Source organism: Patella vulgata, chromosome 6, assembly GCF_932274485.2.
Source record: "Patella vulgata chromosome 6, xgPatVulg1.2, whole genome shotgun sequence".
In the NCBI taxonomy this organism is placed as follows: domain Eukaryota; kingdom Metazoa; phylum Mollusca; class Gastropoda; family Patellidae; genus Patella; species Patella vulgata.
This window is the reverse complement of record NC_065884.2, coordinates 21,379,420-21,403,846: the sequence shown is the minus strand read 5'-3', so window position 1 is coordinate 21,403,846 and position 24,427 is coordinate 21,379,420. Positions and strand designations below refer to the sequence as shown.

At 32.4% G+C, this 24,427-nt stretch overlaps 1 protein-coding gene across 1 annotated transcript; it reads right to left on the bottom strand.

The window, feature by feature from the left end:
• Nucleotides 1-2,540: 2,540 nt before the first annotated feature.
• Nucleotides 2,541-20,176, bottom strand: LOC126823406 (kinase suppressor of Ras 1). Its single transcript, XM_050552229.2, has 14 exons — nt 20,154-20,176; nt 16,717-16,805; nt 12,782-13,027; nt 11,832-11,898; nt 11,301-11,352; nt 10,842-10,934; nt 10,415-10,506; nt 10,120-10,207; nt 9,026-9,114; nt 8,673-8,769; nt 7,516-7,649; nt 6,702-6,833; nt 6,111-6,240; nt 2,541-5,306 (listed from the first exon to the last, which is right to left on the bottom strand). Exons 2-14 carry the CDS (start codon nt 16,754-16,756, stop codon nt 5,148-5,150), a joined length of 1,419 nt encoding a protein of 472 aa, XP_050408186.2. The 5' UTR covers nt 16,757-16,805; nt 20,154-20,176; the 3' UTR covers nt 2,541-5,147.
• Between the last annotated feature and the right edge of the window lie 4,251 nt (nt 20,177-24,427).

The window sequence follows — 24,427 nt, the reverse complement described above, 5'->3', positions numbered from 1 at the left end:
TTCATTTCATTTCATTTCCTTGAAGTGTCAAATTTGACAATGAACCCCTCCCACGTGTATGGTGCTATTGCGTGTCGCATGTGCAGCTCAGTGGTTCTGTTGGGGCGATAAGTTCTTCATCTGTGAACATAATCTCAAAGCATGTCAAGTGTCCATGATTATTTATCATATCACAAACTGCATAGGTATTTGCATTTCAATATCCCCTACCTTTTTTGAAGCGTATATATGGTGTAATCAACGCGGGTAATTCACATGGTAGATATTCGTATACTCAATGGTAATATATGGTAGTTATATCAATATACACTATAAAATCGACATGGTAGTTATTTGTATAGTATACGGTACTTATATCGTTCACTAGTAATACACATAGTAGTTATTTGTTTACTCAATGTTAATTTATGGTAATTATCGAGTAAGCGTACCCTATTGTTTCCAATCTGATGACAGAATGGTTAGCACGTGCGCGCTGTATCATAAGGTCTGTCATTGAGTCAACTGGCGTGGTTTCGTTTCCTCGGTTGTACGTGACAAGGAGTAGGGTCGCCTGTCCAACCTCGTAGGTTTTCTCACCGGGTCCTCCGGTTTCCACCCACTGCTAAAGATCCCTACGCGCAAGCGGATTATTGAATTAAAAATTAAACGATGTATTAATCCCGAAATGACCTAGTTTGTGTCGAGTGAACGTTACCCCCCCCCCCCCCCTCCCTCTCTCTCTCTGTTGGTTTCAAGTCCCGTTTGATGTTGTCAACAATGGCCATACAAGCCGTTTTCAGTTCGATAACTGTACTCGTACGCCCCTAAAGTCTAACAGACATCAGCATCGGCGTATATTTTGTAACAGCACTATTTATACAAAATCAATGAATCGGATAATATAAAAGATTTCTGTATAAATTCAAGTTCTGACTGTTTCTTTGGGTCTTTTAGTCAGTATGACTTCATCCTCCCACTGATACAATCGGGAAAGGTAACAATTAGCCATTGGGGAAAAAACATCGCAAGCATTTTTATGTAATTTTATATTTAGCAAAATGCCTCGAATACTCCCAGAGGGAGTTGGCCTTTAAAAGGATGGTGCGTTTCTTTCGGGCAGTCTTGACCTGAAATTTACGGTCAGCGGTCATCCTAACCTCGGAAGTTACATGAATAATAGATTTTTTCTTCCTAAAGGCAATCTAATGTCAGAAAACCATACGAATACGGTCAATTTAATTACGTATCATGGTTTCGACGGCAAAATAACCTAGACATTAGAACTGTCGTATATATATACATCACCTATGAACAGCTCCGTCCGTGAAAATAGGATTGCATTTTTTAAAAAAAAGGGCTGTAATTAAACGGTATAGAAAATATTGTCCTTGGTCATGATGGGGATAATAAATAACCAGCTTTCTTAAACTCATGGATATACAAATAACTACGATATTGATTGCCCTTGAGGATACATACATGCATGTATACCAACCTTCAATATACAATATCCGCCATGTATATTACCCTTGAGTAACTACCATACATGCATGTATACCAACCTACAATATCCACCATGTATATAACCCTTGAGTAACTACCATGCAAATTACTGGTGTATATGATATATAGCTACCATATATTACCATTGAGTAAACAAATAACTACTATGTGTATTACTAGTGTATGGTATAACTACCGTATAACTATCCTTATTTCAACTTCATTCATTGCAAATTATCGCAGAAATTATTTGACAGAAATCAAATATATTTCATGCATGACCTTGTCCTCTTACTTAACTTTTCTGTGAAATGTACCACATATAAACAGTTCTGGTACTGATGGTAGGCCTATTAATATGGTGGATTTTGTGAATTTTATCCTGGCCAGATACAACCTGGGGGGGCTGTCAGTTGGAGGGCTGTCAGTGTGGCAAGAGCAAAATTTGGCTCTGGAGGCTTGTCCCCATGACAATTTTTAAGCTAATGAACAAATATTTGCAAATTATTGGGAGGCAGGGGGAATTTGAATTAATAAACTTTGGTTTCAGAACAGAAATTATAAATCTCAAATCAATTGGATGATAACATATTGTTATTGTTACTGGAAACCGCTAAAATCAGCATGGAGCTTAGTTATTAATATAAACACTCTGTATCAATTTTAGCCTGTAAAGTGTTCAAATGGAAGAAATGAAATGAGATAGGGTTTAATGTCTTACTTTTCAGCATCAACAAGGTCAATAAACGTCATGCAGTGTGCTAGGAGGGAAATTTTGTCCTACTTTTCATCGATTTACAACCGTCAAGAGTTCTTATACATGTACCCTGAACTTTGACTTTTGGTACCATCAGAATAACTGGACACTTGTTCCTTGCCAGGCTTTCCGTTCTGCACCCCTGACAAGCGGAAGCCATGCCGGAAAATCCTGGGATCAAACCCCGAGACCTTTTATATATTGAGCCACGCCTTACATGTACTTACTGAGACACTGGACCAATGGACAGCTGGACAGACTGGGGTGACGACAATATACAAACACATTTCAAAGTGGGTTTATAAAAACAAAAATTTGATTTATTTAATGCATATATTATATATTAAAAGACTTATTTTATAATTAATATGTACAGAAAACCATATATTGCACATGGAAAGAACAAAGTGAAAGGATGACCAAAGGAATGAATGGATGAATCAAGCTAAGTTTCATTTTATTTTATTTTTAAAAAAATCCCTCCCCCTTTCTTTGAAGTCAACTTTACACAGCAAAATGATTATCAAACTCAACTGCAATAAGCAAGTATTTTTTAGAGATGAACCTTTATGAATTCAGGTGAACTATAACACAAATTTGTACCCGAAGCTCAGATGTACACATATTCTTCTTTAACTTGTGTTCATGTTCAATTCACAAATATGAACTAATAGTTTTGAATCCTTCAAGTGCATAAGAAATATAGATAGGGGTTTGCCCCGTGTTCATGGGCTTGGACTAACACCTACTTGATTACTGTATACTGGAAGTTGGTTGAATGTTTTATTATGACTAAGGAGTTCTTACATGCCCAACAACTGTCAAATTAAATTATTCTAATATTCATATGGATCTTTCTAATTATGTAATGAACAATCTTAACATTGGTGAAATACCACGATTTGTGATAAAAAAAAATCTCAAACACACCTCATAAAAAGATTTCTAAAATTCAATGGAGTTCTCTGATTTGTATACAAATGTTAATTTGATAACCTGTGATTGGATTTTCTGATACTGATAGGATTTGTCAGCATATGAACGATTCTAATAAATTTGAAAAACCAATTAGTCGAGAATTCTATCCTTATCACAAGAAGTTGCATCAAGATGCCAAATACAGGTGATAACATCTACATGTAAATGTGGTGAATAAAACGAATACCTTTAATAAATAAAATATAATTCATTTGTAATAAACTATCAGCACTTTCATCTTTTATATAAAAAAAAACCAAACAAATTTATGAAAACAATAATACAAATATTTGTTGTCCTTGCCTTATTTCAACTCCTTAAATCCGATTCAATAAAATATCCCCAAATTCACAGATTATAAAAAATTGAATTTTGCCATATAATAAATTTAAAGGTGTAAATTAGTAGAAGATATCAATATTTTTTCAGGCTACATTCATAACATTTCCAGTAATAATATATTTGCTTTTAAAGATAGAATAATCTTTCTTTTTGATATACAATATAAAATGGATGAGTTGACTGGACAAGCATGATTAAGACATCATATATAGCTTTAAAAGCATTAACCACCATATACACTGATTCTGAAGGAATTAATATAAAAAATCAAAGTTTAAAAGAACTTGATTATAAATGCAGATTGTGGATCAATCACCCATAAGATATCTTGAGAATACCTTCCTTACTTTCAGTTTAGATAATATGACAATTTGTAATCATCCTCTCCAATAGCTACTTTTGTATCTCCAGAAAAAGTTTCCACTCAACAAGCCAAAGACGAATATAATCAGGAATGCAGATTTTCATTAAAGCCTTCTTCTTTAAGGAAAGAATGTCTTTCTTGTATTGGAAAGTCAAAGCCAACACATCTGTTTGACTGATTTGTCTGTAATATTACATGACAAAGTAACGTTTCACATTGAGTAGCTTCATCCAGTGTTCAAACAAATATTTGAATAATTTTTCAGTTATCTAATCAGATTTTTTTTAGTATTTGTTAATACTAAAACTAACATAATTTGATCTACTATTTGATTTGTATACCGCTCATCAAGAATTCAAATCAACTATGAGCACTATCTTGTAAATTCTTTTGCCATTAGCCCTAGCAAGGGAGATTACCTAGTTATTGGAGAGGAATATTACTTTGTTGGCTGTACTGTTAATAAGTTTTTTTCTAACTGATATCTCAATAAAGGAATGATAGTTACACATGATCATATAGCAATATAGACATAATAACAAAACTTATCAGGATTGGAGAAAAAGGTACATTCTTAGAAATAAGATTTCTTAAAATAGCGAAAATAGACAAGACATTTAGGAAATGTTGAGAAGGGTAGCACTCTTTCTGATCACTTGCTTATAGCTAGAATCTGTTTTTAAAGATGTGATGATTTAACTCCTGTCACTGAATGTAAACACATCCATCTTTTGTTTATCCTCCTCATTTAGTCGGTTGATTCCAAAGTTCAAAGAACAAAGTTATCTAGAGGAGCATTGCATCGGATGAAGCACCTAAAATGTCTTGCACCCAGATACATTTAACTCAATGTAGAAGGAGTTATGATCTCAGTCACATTACTACAAAGCACCCTGGTATCTCTAGTTTATGACTGGTCAATCCTCACTATTATGAAAGACTGGTAAAACATGTCAAAACTTGTGTTATTTTATATTTAGCCAATCAACTGCAGCATTGATCTACTGAACAGAAACACAGGAAATGACATCACTAATGGAACTTATCAGTTCTCCTATCAACTTGTCACCATGGCGATGATCGGTTGCTTACAACGCCGATTGGGGATTTCTGATTTGTTGCCATAGTACCATGCATTGAAGATGATATGAGCACCAATTTTTACGGAGGCCACAAAATGGTCATGTGATCACATAAAAAATTGATGACGTTGAGTCACCGTCATGTGTTGAATATGACCTCTGCACTCCGCGATAAATGAACAGGATGTGAGGGACTACGTATGAGTCTATGTTTAGGTATTCGCTCCAAAGCTTTAGATATCTGACTAAATTCAGGTCTTTCTTCCTTCTTGAACGCCCAACATGACATCAATATATCCTGTAATATACAAGTTTACCTTATACTCCTATAGATCATCATTTATACAATCATTCTTTTAACAATTTTAAGCTCTTATAAAATCAACATCAGGAGAGTCCTCTGAACTATCTACAAACCGTAATCAACAAACCTATTAAATTTTTTAAAAAATTGTATTTTTTCTATAGTGCGTATTTTGCATGTATGTGGGCCATTTTAAATCTCAACTCAAAACATTCTTGTTTCAAAACCCTGATCTGTAAATAATCAGTGAATGTAACAAGCAAGATCGATTTAGAAACTGTTTTTTTCAATATTAATGCGCTTTATAAATGATGATATTATTATTTATTATGTGTCTTTAGCAGTGAGAGGAAATGTAAAAGCTTGGGATTGAGACCATTAGATTCTAAATCGCCTACTATTTTTTACGTCCTAAATTGCCAAATGTGACGAGACATTTGGATGTTTAATGTCCTATTTTTCTGCAATGCCTGGGCTAATAAAGACGGGCATAGGCCATGCAGTGTGTTATGTGGGAAATTTTGCCCGCACAGTGGTACTATGGCATACTCTTATATCGAATTCCAAGCGTCAAGGGTTCTTCTACGCACATGGCAATGTGTACCCTCAGCCTCAGTTTTTTGTCCCATTTGAACGACTAGACACTGTACATGTCAGGCCCACTGCCCTGCACCACTGACATGCAGAAACCACGCCAGAACTTTCTCGGCAAACAACTTCCTTGTTAGCAAGCCAGTGTCTTATTCACTGAACAACCACGGCTCCCATCATGGTGATGAAGCTTTTATAATAATTTACCTTGACTTCTCTGGGTGCTCCAATAGTATTTAATGATTGTTTCATGCCTCGTCCAACTTGCCAGATTATGGTTTCTGCTGGATGCGATTTAAATGGCCAATCTCCGCACAATAACTCATACCATACAGTTCTAGAATATACCAATTACAAATCTTAGTTACACATATCAAACAAGAGGCTCAAGGGTTAATGCACAATCAAGTTGCTCCTTTCCCCATTCTGATTGGGTCAAACAATATTGTTTGAACACTATTAAATATGCAGTTACCAGGAAACATATCTATCAATCTGATGCACAGTTACCACTAAACATATCTATCAATCCAATGCACTGTTACCAGGAAATACATTTATCATGCACAGTTACAAGGAAATAATAACCATCTATTCGTATGATTAATTTTAAACACTTCTGCATGTAGTAATAAGAAACAATACTCTATGGAAATGGGAGATAGAAGGAGCATAATTCACATTAGAACTACAAAATTCATAAATACGTTGGTAGACCGAGACAATTAGCAAATGCTTGCAAATGAAAGAAGAAGTAAATTCTAGCTATGTAAGTGAATTACCACTGTATTTACTTACCCAAATGCATAAAGGTCGGACATTTCTGTAAAAGGTAAGTCCATGTTTATATTTTGTCTAGCATGGAGTGTTTTAATAACCTCAGGTGATAAATAACACAACCAGCCAGGTGGAATGCTTAACCAATCTTTTCTGTTTAACATAAAAAATTATATAAGATTCATAACTCATATACATTTTACCAAGTATTTAACAGTCACTCAACCTACACAAAAAGGTCATGGTAGATCAATACATAAATCTGATAACCCACAAACACTTAAACTGAGAAAATGAATTTAAAGTTTGAACGGACAAACAGCCAGAAAATGCAATTACGAAAATAAAAGAACATGATACTGGTAGTCATATTATACATGTAACTGATTTTTGACTATGAATCAAGTTATCAGTTTTATTTATAGAACCATAGAATTGTTTTATTGACAACCCCGGCCCCTTCAACTATCACCGCTTTTTTTAAAAGTAAAGATGAAGAATATATCTAAAAGCAATAAACATTAATGTAAAACCTCTTGTGAGAAAAAGTATAATTATAGACCTGATTTCGTAATAAAATGTTCAATTATATTTTAACTTTCCATCATAAAATTTTCAGTAATTCAATAATATTCAAGGTAGAGATGTTGAAAGTTTTACAGATTATTTATATTGTTATAATTTTTTCTTATATTACTATAATACAATAACTATAGATATATTAATAACATGGTACATTTTCATTCAGTTTTAATAGATAATGGCCGGTATGCCTGGTCATACTATTAATCATTCAGACCATTCATAATAAATTCTATGGAGACCTACTACTTACTTATTTCCTCTACATATTTTCGTCACATTAAATAGTCCAAAATCAGTAATAATAACTTTTCCTGCATCAACAAAAATATTTTTAGTTCTGAGATCTTTGTGTATGATGCCTCGTGCATGTAAATACCCCATACCCTGAAATATACACAGACAACAATATGAAAACATGAACATTAACAAGCTAAAACAATGTTGTATATTAATAGAATAAAAATCTTGTCAACATTTTGAGACTAACATGGTGTTTCTTCATAAGAGGCATACCACATCCATCAAACTATGATATAAAACACAAATTTATATGGAAAGCAATCACTGGGTTTATTTCACACTACGTTTCAACAAGTTCCTCTTGTCGTTCTCAATATCCTCAATGTTTATTTTGTAATGTTATTATTGTACTTTTTATTAGCCCTTTGATGGTTTCATATTAGTTATTGTTTTTTTCACCTTGTGGTATATATTTGAATTCTCTTGCTATTATACTGTCATTACTCACTTGAGAACGACAAGAGGAACTTGTTGAAACGTAGTGTGAAATAAACCCAGTGATTGCTTTCCATATAAATTTGTGTTTTATATCACATGTTCAGTTACTAAATGCCATATAAGAATCCATCAAACTATAAAGTTTGACTGTTGTTCTACATGTTCTGTTCATGATCATAATTTTTCTGGTACCTTTCATTTAGTAAGACACAATTTTTCCTAACACTGAAATATCTTGTAAACATACAGTCGATCATTACATACACTACAATAATGGGGAAATGCTCCGCTTCTGACGTTTGGCATTTGTGGATTTTCTCCTTTTATTTGTTGTTTTATTTAACATCCTACTGTTCTGCTCCGATATTGTGAAAAGATGAATCTCTTAAAATAAATATCAGTCCATAGTATTTACAAAGACATGATGAATTGAAGATTTTGTAACATTGATCATCCTCTGCAGATGACATAAACAAGTGTTGGGTAACATCTTCTTTTTAATTAAACTGAATCCAAGCCGTGAGATGTCTATCATTGATATTTCAGTCCGTTTCTTAATTAAATTAGATTTTGTCCCAAAATGTAAATGATGGTCAGCAACACAACCTTATGCATCATGCTATGCTGTAATATTTGTACCTGTAATCATGACGATAAAAAGCAACTTACCTGTGCTACTTGTGAAGCTACTATCAGTGCTTTATTTAATTTAAAGTTATCTTTCTTCAAATGGATAAGACTAAATAACGTTTCTCCTTTACAAAAACTAGAAAGACAAAAAAATACTTAAGCTATTACTATGATACTTTTTAATCAAAAGAGTTTTGGTCTCAAAAACAAACACTTTACACAGATAATGAGTTCCCAGAATTTGTACCTAAGAATATTCATACATCATTTACAGTCTGAACAATTTAAGCCAAGGAGTGAAAAATGATCATATAATAGACACAGTATTAGAATTATGGGGTAATCGACGAAAATAAAAACTTTATAGAATTTGTACAGTTTACTATACTTACCTAGTAACTATTGCAAGTCGTGGTGGTTTCATACATGCACCCATAAATAAAACTAAATTTTCGTGCCTAGTTTTCCGTAAAACTCCTACCTATAAAAAATATAATACAAATATCTTCAACTAATATCTGTTAATCATTGTCATATTATGACAACTTTTATCTTCCATTTATATTAATACCGATACCATTCGAAGGCCCCAAATATAATACAAATATCTTCAACTAATATCTGTTAATCATTGTCATATTATGACAACTTTTATTTATGTTAATACTGATACCATTCGAAGGCTCCAAATACAATACAAATATCTTCAACTAATATCTGTTAATCATTGTCATATTATGACAACTTTTATTTATGTTAATACTGATACCATTCGAAGGCTCCAAATACAATACAAATATCTTCAACTAATATCTGTTAATCGTTGTCATATTATGACAACTTTTATCTTCCATTTATATTAATACCGATACCATTCGAAGGCTCCAAACTGGTAGAGTTAGAATAATAGTCAATTGCCTGCCACATATGTAACAACAGAGAGAACTATATGTAAGTGTGACCTAATTTGTGCTGACCCGTCAAATAAATGCCTTACGCTATTAATAATCTGACATATCGAAGGGGAAACTCGGTAAAAAATGTGACTAATAACCAATTTACTTTATATAATTTTACAAAATTAATTAGAAATTGAGTGGAATTGATTCAGAAAAACAAATATGGGAAGCTTGCAGAAACTCAAAGTCACATATTGTCATAGAGCTCTTCTATTCTACACAGGAGTCGTGGTGGCTCAGTGAATACAATGCTCGCTAGCTAATTAGGAGGCTGAGAAAGTTCCTCTGGTTTCCACATGCCAGTGCTGTAGGATGGAGGATCTGGCAAGGGCAGTGGCATGCACATAAAAGAGCCCGTGACAGAATAGAAAATAGGAGTAGGCCATAGCACCGCTGTCTGGGTAAAACTTCCTCACAGAACACTGTATAGTGTATGCTTGTCTTCATTAACCCAGTTGGTGCAGAAAAGTAGGATGTTGTTAAAACTCCATTTCATTTATTCTATACTTTTAATGAGACATGCATACCTCTAGCTTGAATGCTGCTAATTGAGCCTGATTATCACTGTCATCCATTGCTAAAACTTTAACAGCTACTGGACCATGCCAATGACCTCTTCAAATAAAAAATTGAATTTAGTTAATTTATCACAATTACAGTCTCAGCAAATTTAACTTGAAAGTACCTTTTCTATAGCTATTCATACAAAGGTAGGTTTTAAAATTTTATCCGGATTTAAAAAACACATCATCTAAAAAACTAAAGTAATGCTCGTAAAAAGAGAGGTAGAAAATAAAACAACTAAAAACAGATTGTTCTTACTTGTAGACAGTACCAAATCTTCCAATACCAATTGTATCTGATAATATTAGTTGTTCATATGGTATATCCCATTCTTTCATAGTAACAGATAACTGAATATACAAACATATAGAAATATAAAACTCACACACAGTAGTACATAGGTTATTGGGTTTTTGTCGTAGAAATAATTAAATTTCTCATACCAGAAATCAATTTCAATTTAGAGTTGATAAATATTCAATTATTTAACAATTTAATGGATACTTGACCTTGATCCTTTTTGGTATCATAACTGAGAGGTGTTGTACATGCACGCACACATCTCTCTAGCAAACGACACGACTTCTAACCATACTACATGTAAACAATACAGTTTACATAATGGTGTTCATTATCGTTTTTATCATAATGCAAAACACTACTATGAAAATAACACATTACTTACACTATTGCCTCTTTTCCAGTTATGCCCTCCTTGATCATCTTGGCTATCTATGGAATCCACCCTATCTAACTGGAGTTTGTCTGATGTATTACTCTATAATAATACAAATAATACCAAATTTATCTTGCGAATGTTACAATATATCCCTCCTCGGAAGATTTGAGTTTAAAGAGCATGAATGATTTAGGTCCAAAGCCTTTAATTCAAAGTCAAAAAATTAATAAAAAAAAGAATCTACAATGAAATGGATTTAATGTGTTGTTAACAATGAACTGAGGGTATCTGGAAACAAATATTTACTTTTATAGATGAGTGAAATACAGCCAAGGAGAATGTTACATGGACTGTGATTAATGTTTCAGTCATCTCTTCACTAAATTCCTTACATTGTTCTTAACCAACACTGGATTTAAGTCTTACATCAAAAAAAATAACAAGTCAATAAAAATGTATACTTACATCTATTAATGTTTTATCACTATCATTGGAAGTATTTGTATTTACAACATCCCTAAAGTATAATATATATGTATAATTAATGCATTAATAATTTATTCATTTACAAGGGTAGTAATTCTGCAAATGGATAACTTTCTCATTGTGGACAACCATGCATTTACTGCTTAATTCTTAAAATTAAAACCTGGTTTTGGTGACAAAGGCAGTGATTTCGATTAATGCATCACCCAGCATTTGTTACACTTTTTACATGAGAATAATCCCCGACATATGACAACAAAAAGTTTTGTAAGCTTATACTGATAATTACAAGAGAGAGAGAGAAATGGGGTATAAGTCCACTCGACACAAACTAGGGCTTTCTGGGACTAACACATGATACAATTTTTTCTCAATAATTTGCTTGCGCGTAGGGGTCTTTAGCAGTGGGAGGAAACTGAAGGACCAGGAGTTGGACATGCGACCCTACTCCTTTTCACGAGATAATTACAAATTTCACTTCTTTATATAATAATCTAATGAAGAACTTACACCTCATTCTGTGAATCTGAAGGCATCTCAAAATTTGCAGGCAAAGTAGCAACACTATCTGGCACATCTGTAAAATACAATAAGTATGGAATAGAATGATCTAATATCAATATATATGTATACATGCATCTTGCAGTACAATCAACAATGATGTATCAATGCTTAAGTTTTGTGTCAACTGGTCAATCCAATAGCTGGTTTTATGTGTGTAGGGGCTTCCTTACTTTCTGTTTAAATAAATGTGGTGAATTAATTAGTTTAAACATATTTTATTGACAAATATCAAAAGGATTGAGCACATATCTTTTTTGTTTGAACAAAAATATTTATGGCTCAAGTTAATCTCATTTTAATTAGGTAGATGGTAATTCATTGATTGTTAAAGTGGTTCACAACCAACTGTAATTTCACACAGAAAATGCTTTTTAGTTCAGCAAGGATTGTGTTAAAAGAAAGACAGGTTGCCAGGCAACACCTGGAAACTATATGTATAAATTTCAGGCCAACTTTAGCCGCACGAGGGTCCACAATACTTTTCCAAAGTAATCGTGGAAGATAAATCTGGAATTAATTATTGGAAATCCTTAAAAACAATGTGTCAATCACTGTGTATAAGTCGATCACTGTGTATAAGTCAAGCACTATGTATAAGCACTGTGTATAAACACTGTGTATAGGTCAATCAGGCGATAACTTTAACCTCTAGTCTTAGCGCTTCCACAGGGAACTGTGGATGACAAACCAGCAGACAGTCAGGGTTGAAGACAATATATGGCATGAGGGCGTATACAAACAGATCCAAGACTTACGGAACACGATGGTAAACATGATGATTTCTTTTAGTCAATTTTTCAATGACTAGCACCACTTATATTTCAAACGAAATGTAAGAAATCGTCTGTCTAAACTTTACAAGTATCCAAATGTTGAAGAACTCAAATGAAACTCACCTGGAAAGCGAAAGGTATTACGTGTTTGAGGAGACTGTGATGGTGAAGGGGAGGTAACTGTGCCGGATGAGGTGGCAACAAGATTTGGAGAGGAAGGTGTAGAAGAATTACATGAAGAAGTTGAACTAGAATCAGGTAAATGAGAGAAACCAGGTAATGATGATACTTGTTTTAACATCTGACTATCATAACCATCAGGTAACTGTAGATTTGGATTGGTTGTACGACGATTGGGTATTGGTGATTCTATACAAATATAAACATCATTACATTTAATAAAGAACATGTACAAGATTTTACAAATGATTTCATTAGACAACTTGTTTAGAATTCTGTTATCTCGATGAATGTGAATTACAGTGGACTCTCACATCCGACATCGTACGGGATCGTTACAATAATTCGGATCACACAGTGTTTTGGAATACCGAGCTTTCTCCAAAACCGGAAATACTGTAACTTCGAAAACCGGAAGTATTTTTATAATGTAGCTTCGAATCACCAAAATGATATTCCCTTCATAAATGATAAACTTTTCTGTACTTTCAAAATTTTATTATATTAAATAATTAACAATATCAATGCATGCGTACAATATATTTATAAATATCAATGCATGTAATCGTTTAAAGTAGTTTGCTTAAGATTACCAGAAGCATATCGTAAGGCGGAGTCCTGGGCAACATCTTCTAACAAATGAATTGTTGCGATCATCTTTTCGTCCTTAATCTGTGCGAAGTGTTTAATGTCGTTGAGCATGCGTAGGAATTTTGAATAGGTCAAGTCTGTCTTTAATGTATATTCTTCATCGTCCCCGTCTTCAGTCAATTGTCCACTCTGTTACGTGTTCATTTACAATCTGTCGTTCTATGTCCAGTTTTTCAAGCCAATCAAAGTAAACGGCACCTGTCATCCAAGCTTTGCGATTGGCCGACCAATTGACTGGCAGGTTGATCTTGTCCACTCCCCTAAAACATCTCGGGTTAACTGCTTTACCAATCAAAGTAATCAACACACCGATAATCTCACCGATAATTGATTGGTGATTACTTGTTAATCTTTTCTGGCTTCACACCCATTGAGTTTTAATCTCACCGATAATTGGATGCTTCACACCCACCGTTTGAAGTACGGATTATACGGTGTCGATTCAATGGAAATTATGTGACGGGACGGCAGATTGATTTTGGAATCCGGAACATACAGAATTCGGATTTACCAGCGATTTTTTGGCTGAAGTAATAAGGAAATAAATCGGGACATGAAAATCATACCGGATGTCACAGCAATCCGGAGTGATCAGAGATCGGATGTGACAGAGTCCACTGTAGTTGGATAAGCAGGGGAAATGCTGACAAATTTCTCAATATCTTCTGTATTGGAAGACAAGAGAGATAAATTGTCATATTTCCAGAAACCAACTTTTATCAGAATCCTTATAAGACATATAGACTATAGAGGTAGATTTAACAAATTAAAAACACTTATATGGATATTCAAATAATTTCTAATCGTTATCAATACATTACAGTCTTTCAATTTGTTAATCCTTTGTAATTGTTTATCCATATTATTTACTTCTCTTATCTTGTTAATTCTTAATTAATGATTAATCTGTTACATGGTTTCCAATTGTTAACTATATATTGCACCACATTTTTGTTATATATCATTATTTGCTTGATAACGATATCTGTATGTGTATCGAAACGTAGCATGTTAATAAATACAGAAGTAGTATATCCATATAAAAGTGTTTTTAACTTTTATCAGATCAAAACAATGTCTAAACTCACAACCAGCTTATAAAGTTGGCAGATTTCCAGTAGCTATTAAATATGTAATAGCTACAAGGACGATTTTCAGGTCACTGTTAACATGAAGAGCTATTATACACAAGACTATGAGAGTATTATCAGGTCAAAACCAAATATTCATAAGATCAACTCAGTGCTATTGAGATCAGAAGGATAGGTTATCAGGCAAGGAAACATTTGCCCGCAGCAGCTAAATCGTCTGAGCAGTCGACAAGGGTTGTTTATTTCTTTTGTAGGTAATGGGTGCATTTACAAGACACAGATATCAATTTCATACAGATCAGATGTTGTCAGAGTGTTCACAATGTTCAACAAAGTGAAACAGGGGCCAATAACATGAGAAGTTATATACAGAAATTATTGAAATTCTATAGGCTTCTTCATTTTACGAATCTAAATGAAATGAAATGAAATGGGGTTTAACGTCCTACTGTTCTGCTCCTAACCTGGGCCGAAATCCCCAAATAAATAGATGACACATATTAATTAATCGCACATCTATTTTTTTCAAAAGTATCGAGCAATCTAACTGATTATCAACTATACACTAAATTTCATCACTCTCTATCAGATAGAATCAAAGTTATCTTGTCCCAAAGCATCGACCAAGGAAATTGCTTATCCCTGCTTAGCTTTAGCTCAACATGTTAATCATTGAACAGTCAAGACGAACATCTACATCAAGTTTAAACATTCTACCTCAATTAGAAGCAGAGTTGTTATGTTCCAAAATCTTGACCAATCAAAATGCTTATTGCTCCTTGCCTAAGCAGACAATTCTCATCATCAAACTTAGTCAAGGTATTGATGTAATGAAACTATACACCGAGTTTCATCACCCTCACTTAATTAGAACTAAAGTTATCGTGCCCCAAAGCATCGACCAATCAAATTGCTTATCTCTACTCACCATAAGCAGAAAATGCTCATCTTCGCACTCTATCAAGGCATTGACCTCATAAAGACCTACACCAAGTTTGAACATTCTAACTCAATTAGAAGGAGGGTTATTGTGTGCCAAAGTCTCGGCCAATCAAATTGCTTATCGCTCTGCTTACCCTGAGCAGAAAATGCTCAATATTGAACTTAGTGAAGGTATTGATGTAATGAAACTATACACCAAGTTTCATCACTCTCACTTAATTGGAACTAAAGTTATCGTGTCCCAAATAAAATAATACCAAGTGCGAACAATCCAAACCATTAGACAAAATTCGAAGTCCTAAAAAAACAGTATAGGCAAAATAGTGTAATAAAGCAAAATAGTGTAATCAGCATATGGACTGTTCACCGTGTACAAAATACACGACAAACAGTGGAAACAGGTGTGCGGAAGAGTAAGCTTACCCTGCCTGGCGCCACACCCGCCATAGCTGCATCCAAACTATTAGGCGAAATCTCCTTAAAATAGCGTGATTGGCCAATGGACTACCAATCAAATTGCTTATCTCTACTTACCCTTAGCAGAAAATGCTCATCTTCACACCCCATCAAGGCATTGACCTAATAAACACCTACACCAAGTTTGAACATTTTAGCTCAATTAGAAGGAGAGTTATTGTGTTCCAATGTCTCGGCCAATCAAATTGCTTATCGCTCTGCTTACCCTGAGAAGAAAATTCTCATTATCGAACTTAGTCAAGGTATTGATGTAATGAAACTATACACCAAGTTTCATCACTCTCGCTTAATTAGAACTAAAGTTATTGTGTCCCAAAGCATCAACCAATCAAATTGCTTATCTCTGCTTACCCTAAGCAGAAAATGCTCATCTTCAAACTCCATCAAGGCATTGACCCAATAAATACCTACACCAAGTTTGAACATTCTAGGTCAATTAGAAGGAGAGTTATTGTGTCCCAAAAAGTGTGACGGACAGACGGACGGACGAACCCATTTTAATAGTCCTCTGCTTTCTTCGAAAGGCGGGGGACAATAATCAACGGAAATTTAAACTATGCATATAAATTTAAAACAGATCGGATGATAACTTTAGTACTTAAGAGCATTGAAACAAGGGCCATAACTCTAGATGAAATTAACGGAAATTGATGAAATTCAATAGACTTCTTCATTTTACTAATTTAAATCATGCATATAAATTCATATAGATCAGACCTGACCAATCTAATACTGCATCAACATAGGAATCTGACATACCACAGGCTGGTAAAGCCTTGCTGGCACAATCTTTATGGAACTTTTTTCTACAATAAAAAAATAACAATCGCTATAATGTATGGCCTTTGTTTTTCAGCAGAATTGATGTGTATTTTACTTCCAATACATTAGACTATATTTATTCCAATAAATCTCATTTTTTACCAATATTTAATAAATAGGAAAATCATTTAATCCATAATTTTCATTCATTCCAATATGTGAATAAATGTCATCTCTTAAACTCAAATGGAATAAAATTATAACGTTCATTTTAATTTCATAAAACATATTTAATAATTTCTTGTAATTAACGTTTTTGAGTATTTTTAATTGTAAAATTTGATCAAAAACAACATTAATATTACTAATGTATATATCATACAACTCCTGCATGCTACAAGTACAAGTCAAAAATCTCACTTGCTTAAACATTATGATTCATTTTAATAAATCATCTTAATCTTTGTTTAATCAGAATTTTAATTAAAAGATTCATTGTCTATAGGACAAAGTAATAGGAATGCTTTGATTTTTAAAAAAAAAAATGTATGTTGAAGGCAAGAAAAACTTTTCTAACATGAATTCATCTTTATTTTGTCATTCTAGGTCACCTTATGTTTCAAACCACACAGAAAGATTTCTGTCTTTCTACAAATATCCATTACCTTTAATTTGGACCCATACAAAATATTTCTTTGTAATTTCAAGCTGAGCATTTTGTTAGTGCTGTGCAATATTTAGGCTTGCAATAAAAACGATAATGTTAGTTTTATCAACAATTATGGTATTCATTAAATCTTTTACTAGATGATAAGATTAAGAAAGTAAAACAATGGAAATGCCTCCAGAAGTTATAAAATGAAAATTGTTGAAATTCAATAGGCTTCTTCGTTTCTCTTATTTAAATAATTAATACAGATTGAATGACAATCTTTGTCATCTGAGCATTCACAAGGTTCTACAAAGAAGAACAACTACTCCAGAAATTATTTACAGAATTTGTTGAAATTCAGTAGGCTTCTCTGTTTTTTACTTATTTAAATAATGCATATACATTTTCTACAGATCGAATGATAACTTTTGTTGTTCAAGCGTTCATAATTTCAAAAGGTTCTACAAAGTGAAACAAGGGCCATAACTCTAGAAGTAATTAACAGAAATTGCTAAAATTCAATAGGCTTATCCATTATTGTATTGCGAACTGAAACTCTTATTGACTAAAACTATAAGCTTTATTTCAAGTTTTATTAAAAAAAATCTGTCCACCGGAAACACAAACATAGCATTATAAATGATGACAGTAAGTTAACAAAATATGTCCCAACAGCATTTAGGGAAGACACTTATAATAGCATGACAAGACCAAATTAAACTATTTCATTCAAAGAAAAGTAACTGTATTTCACAGAAATGACTAAAGAAATTTTCAGGAAATTCAAAAGGCTTCTTCGTTTCACTAATTTAAATGATGCATATAAATTTCATACAGGTCGGATGATAACTTTTGTTGTTAGAGCGTTCACTTGGTTCAACAAGGGTCATAACTCTAGACCTAATTAACAGAAATTTCTGAAATTCAAAAGGCTTCTTTGTTTCATTAATTTAAATAACAAAGTGAAACAAGGGCCATAACTCTAGACTTAATTAATGGAAATTGCTGAAATTGCGGACGACAGACAGAGGCAAAGGCAATATACAACCACATTTCAATGTGGGCTTATAAAAAAACAATTTTTTTTTTCAGATTTGTATCTAAATAGGGATTGGGGAACAGGCATCGCCTATATTAGACCCCTCTCGGAGTTCTGAATTATTTATTATATGGAAAGCCCAGCATCATCTAATATCTATCTCTTACCAAACAATGACAAAATAGAGATGATTACAGTGAAAGAAATTATGAATTTAAAGTACTAAACAATGTTTTTTTTTGTTTGTATTTTTATTAGGCTTGACACATCACTTACTTGCAATCTTTACATACTTTTCCACGAAATATATATAGGGTACAAATATCACAGGGGTTCAAAATAAAACCAGTCACAAACCTAGAAACAAAGACATCAACACAAAATACAACATTTATAGAAAAAATAGAACTAAAAAGCAAATTAACTAATTGTACAAAAGATAAAATAAGATTACATTAAAATGATTTAGTACGTGAAATTTCTAAGGTCAGCTGACTGATTACAGATATGGCTAGCTTCTCAAGGCACATATGTAAATAATGAATGATGATATTGGGATAAATATCATCAATTTGTTCATTAAATACAACTCAACACTGAACTGCTACAAAGACAATATTTTATTGGTATTTCACATTTATTGTCTATTTGGTATCAGCCTAATTGATTTGTATATTGCACTCAGAAATATATTAAAAACAGCTTGCCAGGCAATGAAACATTTGTTTATCAGCAGCTTTGCTATCATGTTAGATCATTTTTGTAGCAGAAAGGGCATTGATAAGGCTTTGTGCAAAATGAGAATAATATTTTATAGGCTGCTACCTCTTAAATATTTAGATAACCAACTGTAATTTCAAAGTGATCAAATTGAATTTTGTAGATGTAAACTGTTGAAAAGATTTCATAATAAAAAGCTATAACTAGAAGTTACAACTCGAGCCTTATTCCCCCCTTAGCATAACAACCTATAGAAATTTCAAGACCATGAGATAATCTTTGCCTCTATTGTGGACATAGGACCTGGATTTTCTCCTTAATATAAATAAGTAATTAATGAAAAATAAAACACAACGAACATATTACATGTACACTATATCAAAAGACAACAAGTAAACTAACAATATCTACTGTCAATTATTTAGAAGTTTAAAGTTTTTAACATACCAAGCACGACATTTAGACTACAATAAATTCTAATCAAGATTCTCTCATTTTGATTCTTGCTGATATAGAATGTCTTTATTTTCTACTAAAATATTACTCTATTCAAAACAAACATTTGTATATCTTATAGGGATAGACATTAGAGAATCATGGTTTGAACATTTGCAATCAAAGAAATATGTCCTTATTCCTCAAAATCAAATTTCTTTTAATAGTACCAAGGGGGTGCAAATGGCAACATATTTTTGTTCTTTTGAATTGAGTCTACTAAGTAACTAGAAAAACTATTTTAGTCACTAATTAGAGCATATTTTCTAATGAACAGAGCCACAACATTTCTTGCCACCAACCACTTTGATATTCTTTGATCTTTTAAAATCAAAATGGAAACTACATTGAGTATTAAGCTTGTTCTCAATATTATTACTAAATTCTATTTTTTGCCATTGGAGAGTGGATAAATTTGAGAAAGATATTTTATTTGGTATGCTAATTCTTTATCTTCCATTGCTAGACATTGACTGGAAGTCTTACTTGCAATCTTTACATTTAAACCCATAAAACATCTGTTTGTGACAAACATCACATGTTGTTATCTTAACGGTGTTTGCAAACCTAATTTAACAATATAAGTCACAAAATTGTTATTTTAACAGCATCACCTGAAAACTTGCTAATTACTATACAAATTATCCATGTTCTGCCCTTTGTAAATACCTGTCTGAAAATAGCATTTATGATCTGTTAACTAATACAAGAAAAACAGAAAATTTACTCTCCACCAACTCCAGATCACATTTCGATGTGATATACAACACATCTAAATTTTTCGGAAACATAAATCTATTATCATAGTTTATTATGAACATCAATTGACAATACTTCGCAAGGAAAAAAAAAAGACAGCTGTTTAAGCAATCTATCAAAATTGAACTTAAATTTCATTCCATTTTTAAAATTAGTTGGCCTACACTACATGAAGATCTGACAACTTCTTTATAAATTTCTCAGAATTCCAAATGTAGCCACTTTAATTGATTAAAAGCATCTGTTCATTGGCTCAGGTCAGGAGAGGTCAACTGAACACAAATTTCTTTAAGATGTTGTTCGGTCTCATTGTAGTGTAAAGTAGAAACAACAATGAAACAAAAGAAGATTATCGTCTAATTTTACTTTGCTGTTTAAAGCCAATATTAAATATGGCACATATCCATAGCTGTATACAGCATCATTGCCTATTTCTATATATATACAGACGTACCTGTGACTGATCTGATGCTTCATCTTCGGACCAGGTGTTTTAGGAGATTTTGGAACTGTCAATGTATCTAAACACAAAGGAGAGAAATTTAAATATTTTGATCAAATGAATGTTAAATTTGTTTCTTCAATGTGATGTACTGATTTAAAGAAAAGTAAGCTGATTTGTAAAAATTCTATTTTAAGGCAGGAGATATTGAAATGAATATACCACTACCAAATAAACTTAAAAGAGGTGACCATTCCATAGCGTGTAACTAAAACTTACACAATATAACTTTAAGATAACCTAACAATTAACCTTCAAATTCATGTAATCAATTTCTCTGTATCATATTCATAAGGCCCTATCTATTGTCTTTCAAATAAATAAATTAATTTGTGTTGTCTTCACTGATTTATGAACAAGTTGGAAATATATGACAACACACCAACCAATTAGATTACTAAATGTAGAAGATGAAGCCAGACATATAGTTTGTATCACATTTAAAAATAACGAATCCGTCATTTTGTCATTGTTTGATTTCTTCTACAACATTTACAAAGGTTACTTGTTACTATCATTAAGAATATGTTTAAAATAAAACTAAAGAGGTTATTTTGTTTAAGGAATATATGTACATTTTAACAAATGTTTAAAAATATAGGATGACTAAAAACCAAGATGCACTAATACTCCAAATCAGAATTTTATACAGCTCTAAGAATGCATTCTCAGATGAAATTAGTAGCATAAGAAGATGGATAGTTTTGGTATTATAGCAGATAGTTTAGTTTCTAAAGCTTTTGATAAAGAAACAATCACAGCAATCATACGAAAAGCCAAACAATTCTGATCTGAACATGCTCATAATAATAAAACTATTCTACAGAACAGCATTATGTTCATCTACAAATGTTCAGCTTGCTTAAAGAAACATCACACAAAAAATTGGCAATATTTTGAAATAAAGTGTAAAAGATATCCATGTCCAATGTTTCAATGTGTGGCATTCCCTTGGAAACACTACTACATGATGTTGATTCTTTCATTTCTTTTTCGTAGTTTGAGGATTGTATTTAACATGAATGCACAGATTTTAGCTTAAATGCAAAGCACATGGAAATTTTATAATGAAAATGAGCTTATATTGAACACAAGCAGGCAGTTGAGTAAAGAAATTTAAAAGATATCTTAGTCTTGTTTAACCAGTATACTATAATGATGGATATGAAAGTTCAGGAGCTAACAACCAAATAATGTGTTCATCATTTACAAACAGCAGTGTAGTCTGACCAATTGATTTTTACTCATATGGAACACCAACTGCAAGTTTGTTTTTCTTTGGGAGGAGAAGCAGCAGGTGGGACAAAATTTATTAACTGATGACCACATTATATGGTCATTAGGTCTTGGACTTTTGAGTGATGAATAGAGGTGTGCAATCAACCAGATCAAGCACACACATACAAGTTCTGATGAATCATCAGAATAATTCTGTGGGAATAAATAATGACATATACCCAGAAATATATGGTATACTGTCATATCACTATACGATATCCAAAATGTTCCATATTGCTATTACAATTAGGTATGATGTATGTAATCAAATAGCAGATTATGGAGACCAAAGATATCTTTAGTAAAATCAATGAGAAAATTAGTAAAAAAATAAGGATATTCAAAGCTAATAAAATCTACTAAGATAAAGAAACACATCAGCTCTCTTACTAAATTGTTTGCCTCTGAGTACACACCAGCTAAATACTTATTTAACTACAGACTTTAGTGGCAAAAAACACAATCAGTTGTATTATAATATTTTGTATAAATCTAGTCAAAAGTAACTTTTGATTGACTGGCAATTGCTATTCTGATGTCAGTGTTTAGTAAGAGAGTTGATGAAGTCTCTGAGAAGAGTTGAGAATAAATACAAGCAGTAAAACAAAAATTCAGCTAAGATATTAATAGATTGTTGTAGATATATGAAAAAGTATTTTTTTTTTTTTGTATGTATAAGTCTTACTTATCTTTTAAAGATTATATATATATGTATATACAATGCTAAAGCAAATATTTCATTAATAATTCAACAGCATTTTAAAGCCATAGTATGGATAAGAAATAAACACTTCCACAGCACATTTTACAAACATCAATTATTTATAGGAAGCCTTTCAAAGTGTTTTTTTTTTTAAAACCAATATGCAGGTCAAAATAAAGTCGCTGATTGTCATTTGCATTTTTATGGACAATAGAGAGGTTTCACAACCTAACAGTTACATTTACATTTAGATAAGCGAAAGTGTAACTGTACATTATGACGTTTTGCTAAATTCATACAATTATATTTAGTAGGTGGCGACACAAACTTGGTCCACAATCTTAAAGGCCTTCATCACGGATAGGTTGTTGAAGATGAGATTAGTAAAGCATACACATGTTTTGTCTCAGTCTTTTCTTATTTTGTCTAATCTTTTAGTATCTGTTTTTTCCATAAGTATGTTTTTTTGTGTATTATTTTGTCTTCTCTGTGGATTTAGTTCGTGAAAACCACAATTAAGAGAAAAATTTTGGACTGGATTTTAGAAATTGAACAAGGCTTAGCCAAGTGTTGTGAACTTACAGTTAATGGAGGCTGCTATCAGTCAGCAACACTTTTATGACGTGCGCTTCACGTCATACGTCACAAAAACTGATGACATTTAACTGACTAAATGTAAATGCAAGTGTAAATGTAAAGTTGCGAAACCTCTCTAATAATATCTATTTCTTCACAACTTAGTCCATGCTAAAATGTTCTCAAATAAATTAAATATATATAACGTTCAGAAAATAAGATCAAATTATTAACAATAGATAACCTCCCAGCTTGGATTTGATCTGATTAAAAAGAGACTCATTATAAAAAGTTTAACAAAGATTGTAGGTGCTGTTGGTTTGTTTTTGATCATATCTCAATTTAAATTTTCAATTCATCATATCTTTATATATTACTGAACAGAATTGAACGATTTCACAAGTTTGCAAGTGACCCAAAATCCTTGAAATGACCATCAGAGACTAAAAGAAATAGAATAATTATTAATTATCTTTTTAGCAAATTTAATAGATCTTGTGGAAATGTTTTTGTTGTTTGTTTGTTTTTTTTAAAGATGTTACATTAATAAAAGAGATATCTACCCTGAGTTTGCATAATTTCATTGTTTTGAAGAAGAAAAAAATCAAAGAAAATGATGAAAGATATGAACTTTCAGATAAACAACCTTGTTACTTTACAAATACTAAGAACCTGACAGTAAATCTCTCTAAATAAATATTTCAAATGAACAGTTAAATCATCATCTATTTTTTTTCCCGTATAGAGGGATTATGTTTTTTTTTTATTGCAACTCGGGGTAGATAAAGCATGCAGACCATAAGCCATCTTACTAGAGTATTTAATAACTTCATTAGTAACTTCATGCTTGAAACACGGGGGAGAACGCAGCGGAGAGGACATGCCTGGTGAATTATGACCTGACATTCCCCTATAGGAGGCAGCACCTGTGTCAGAACGATC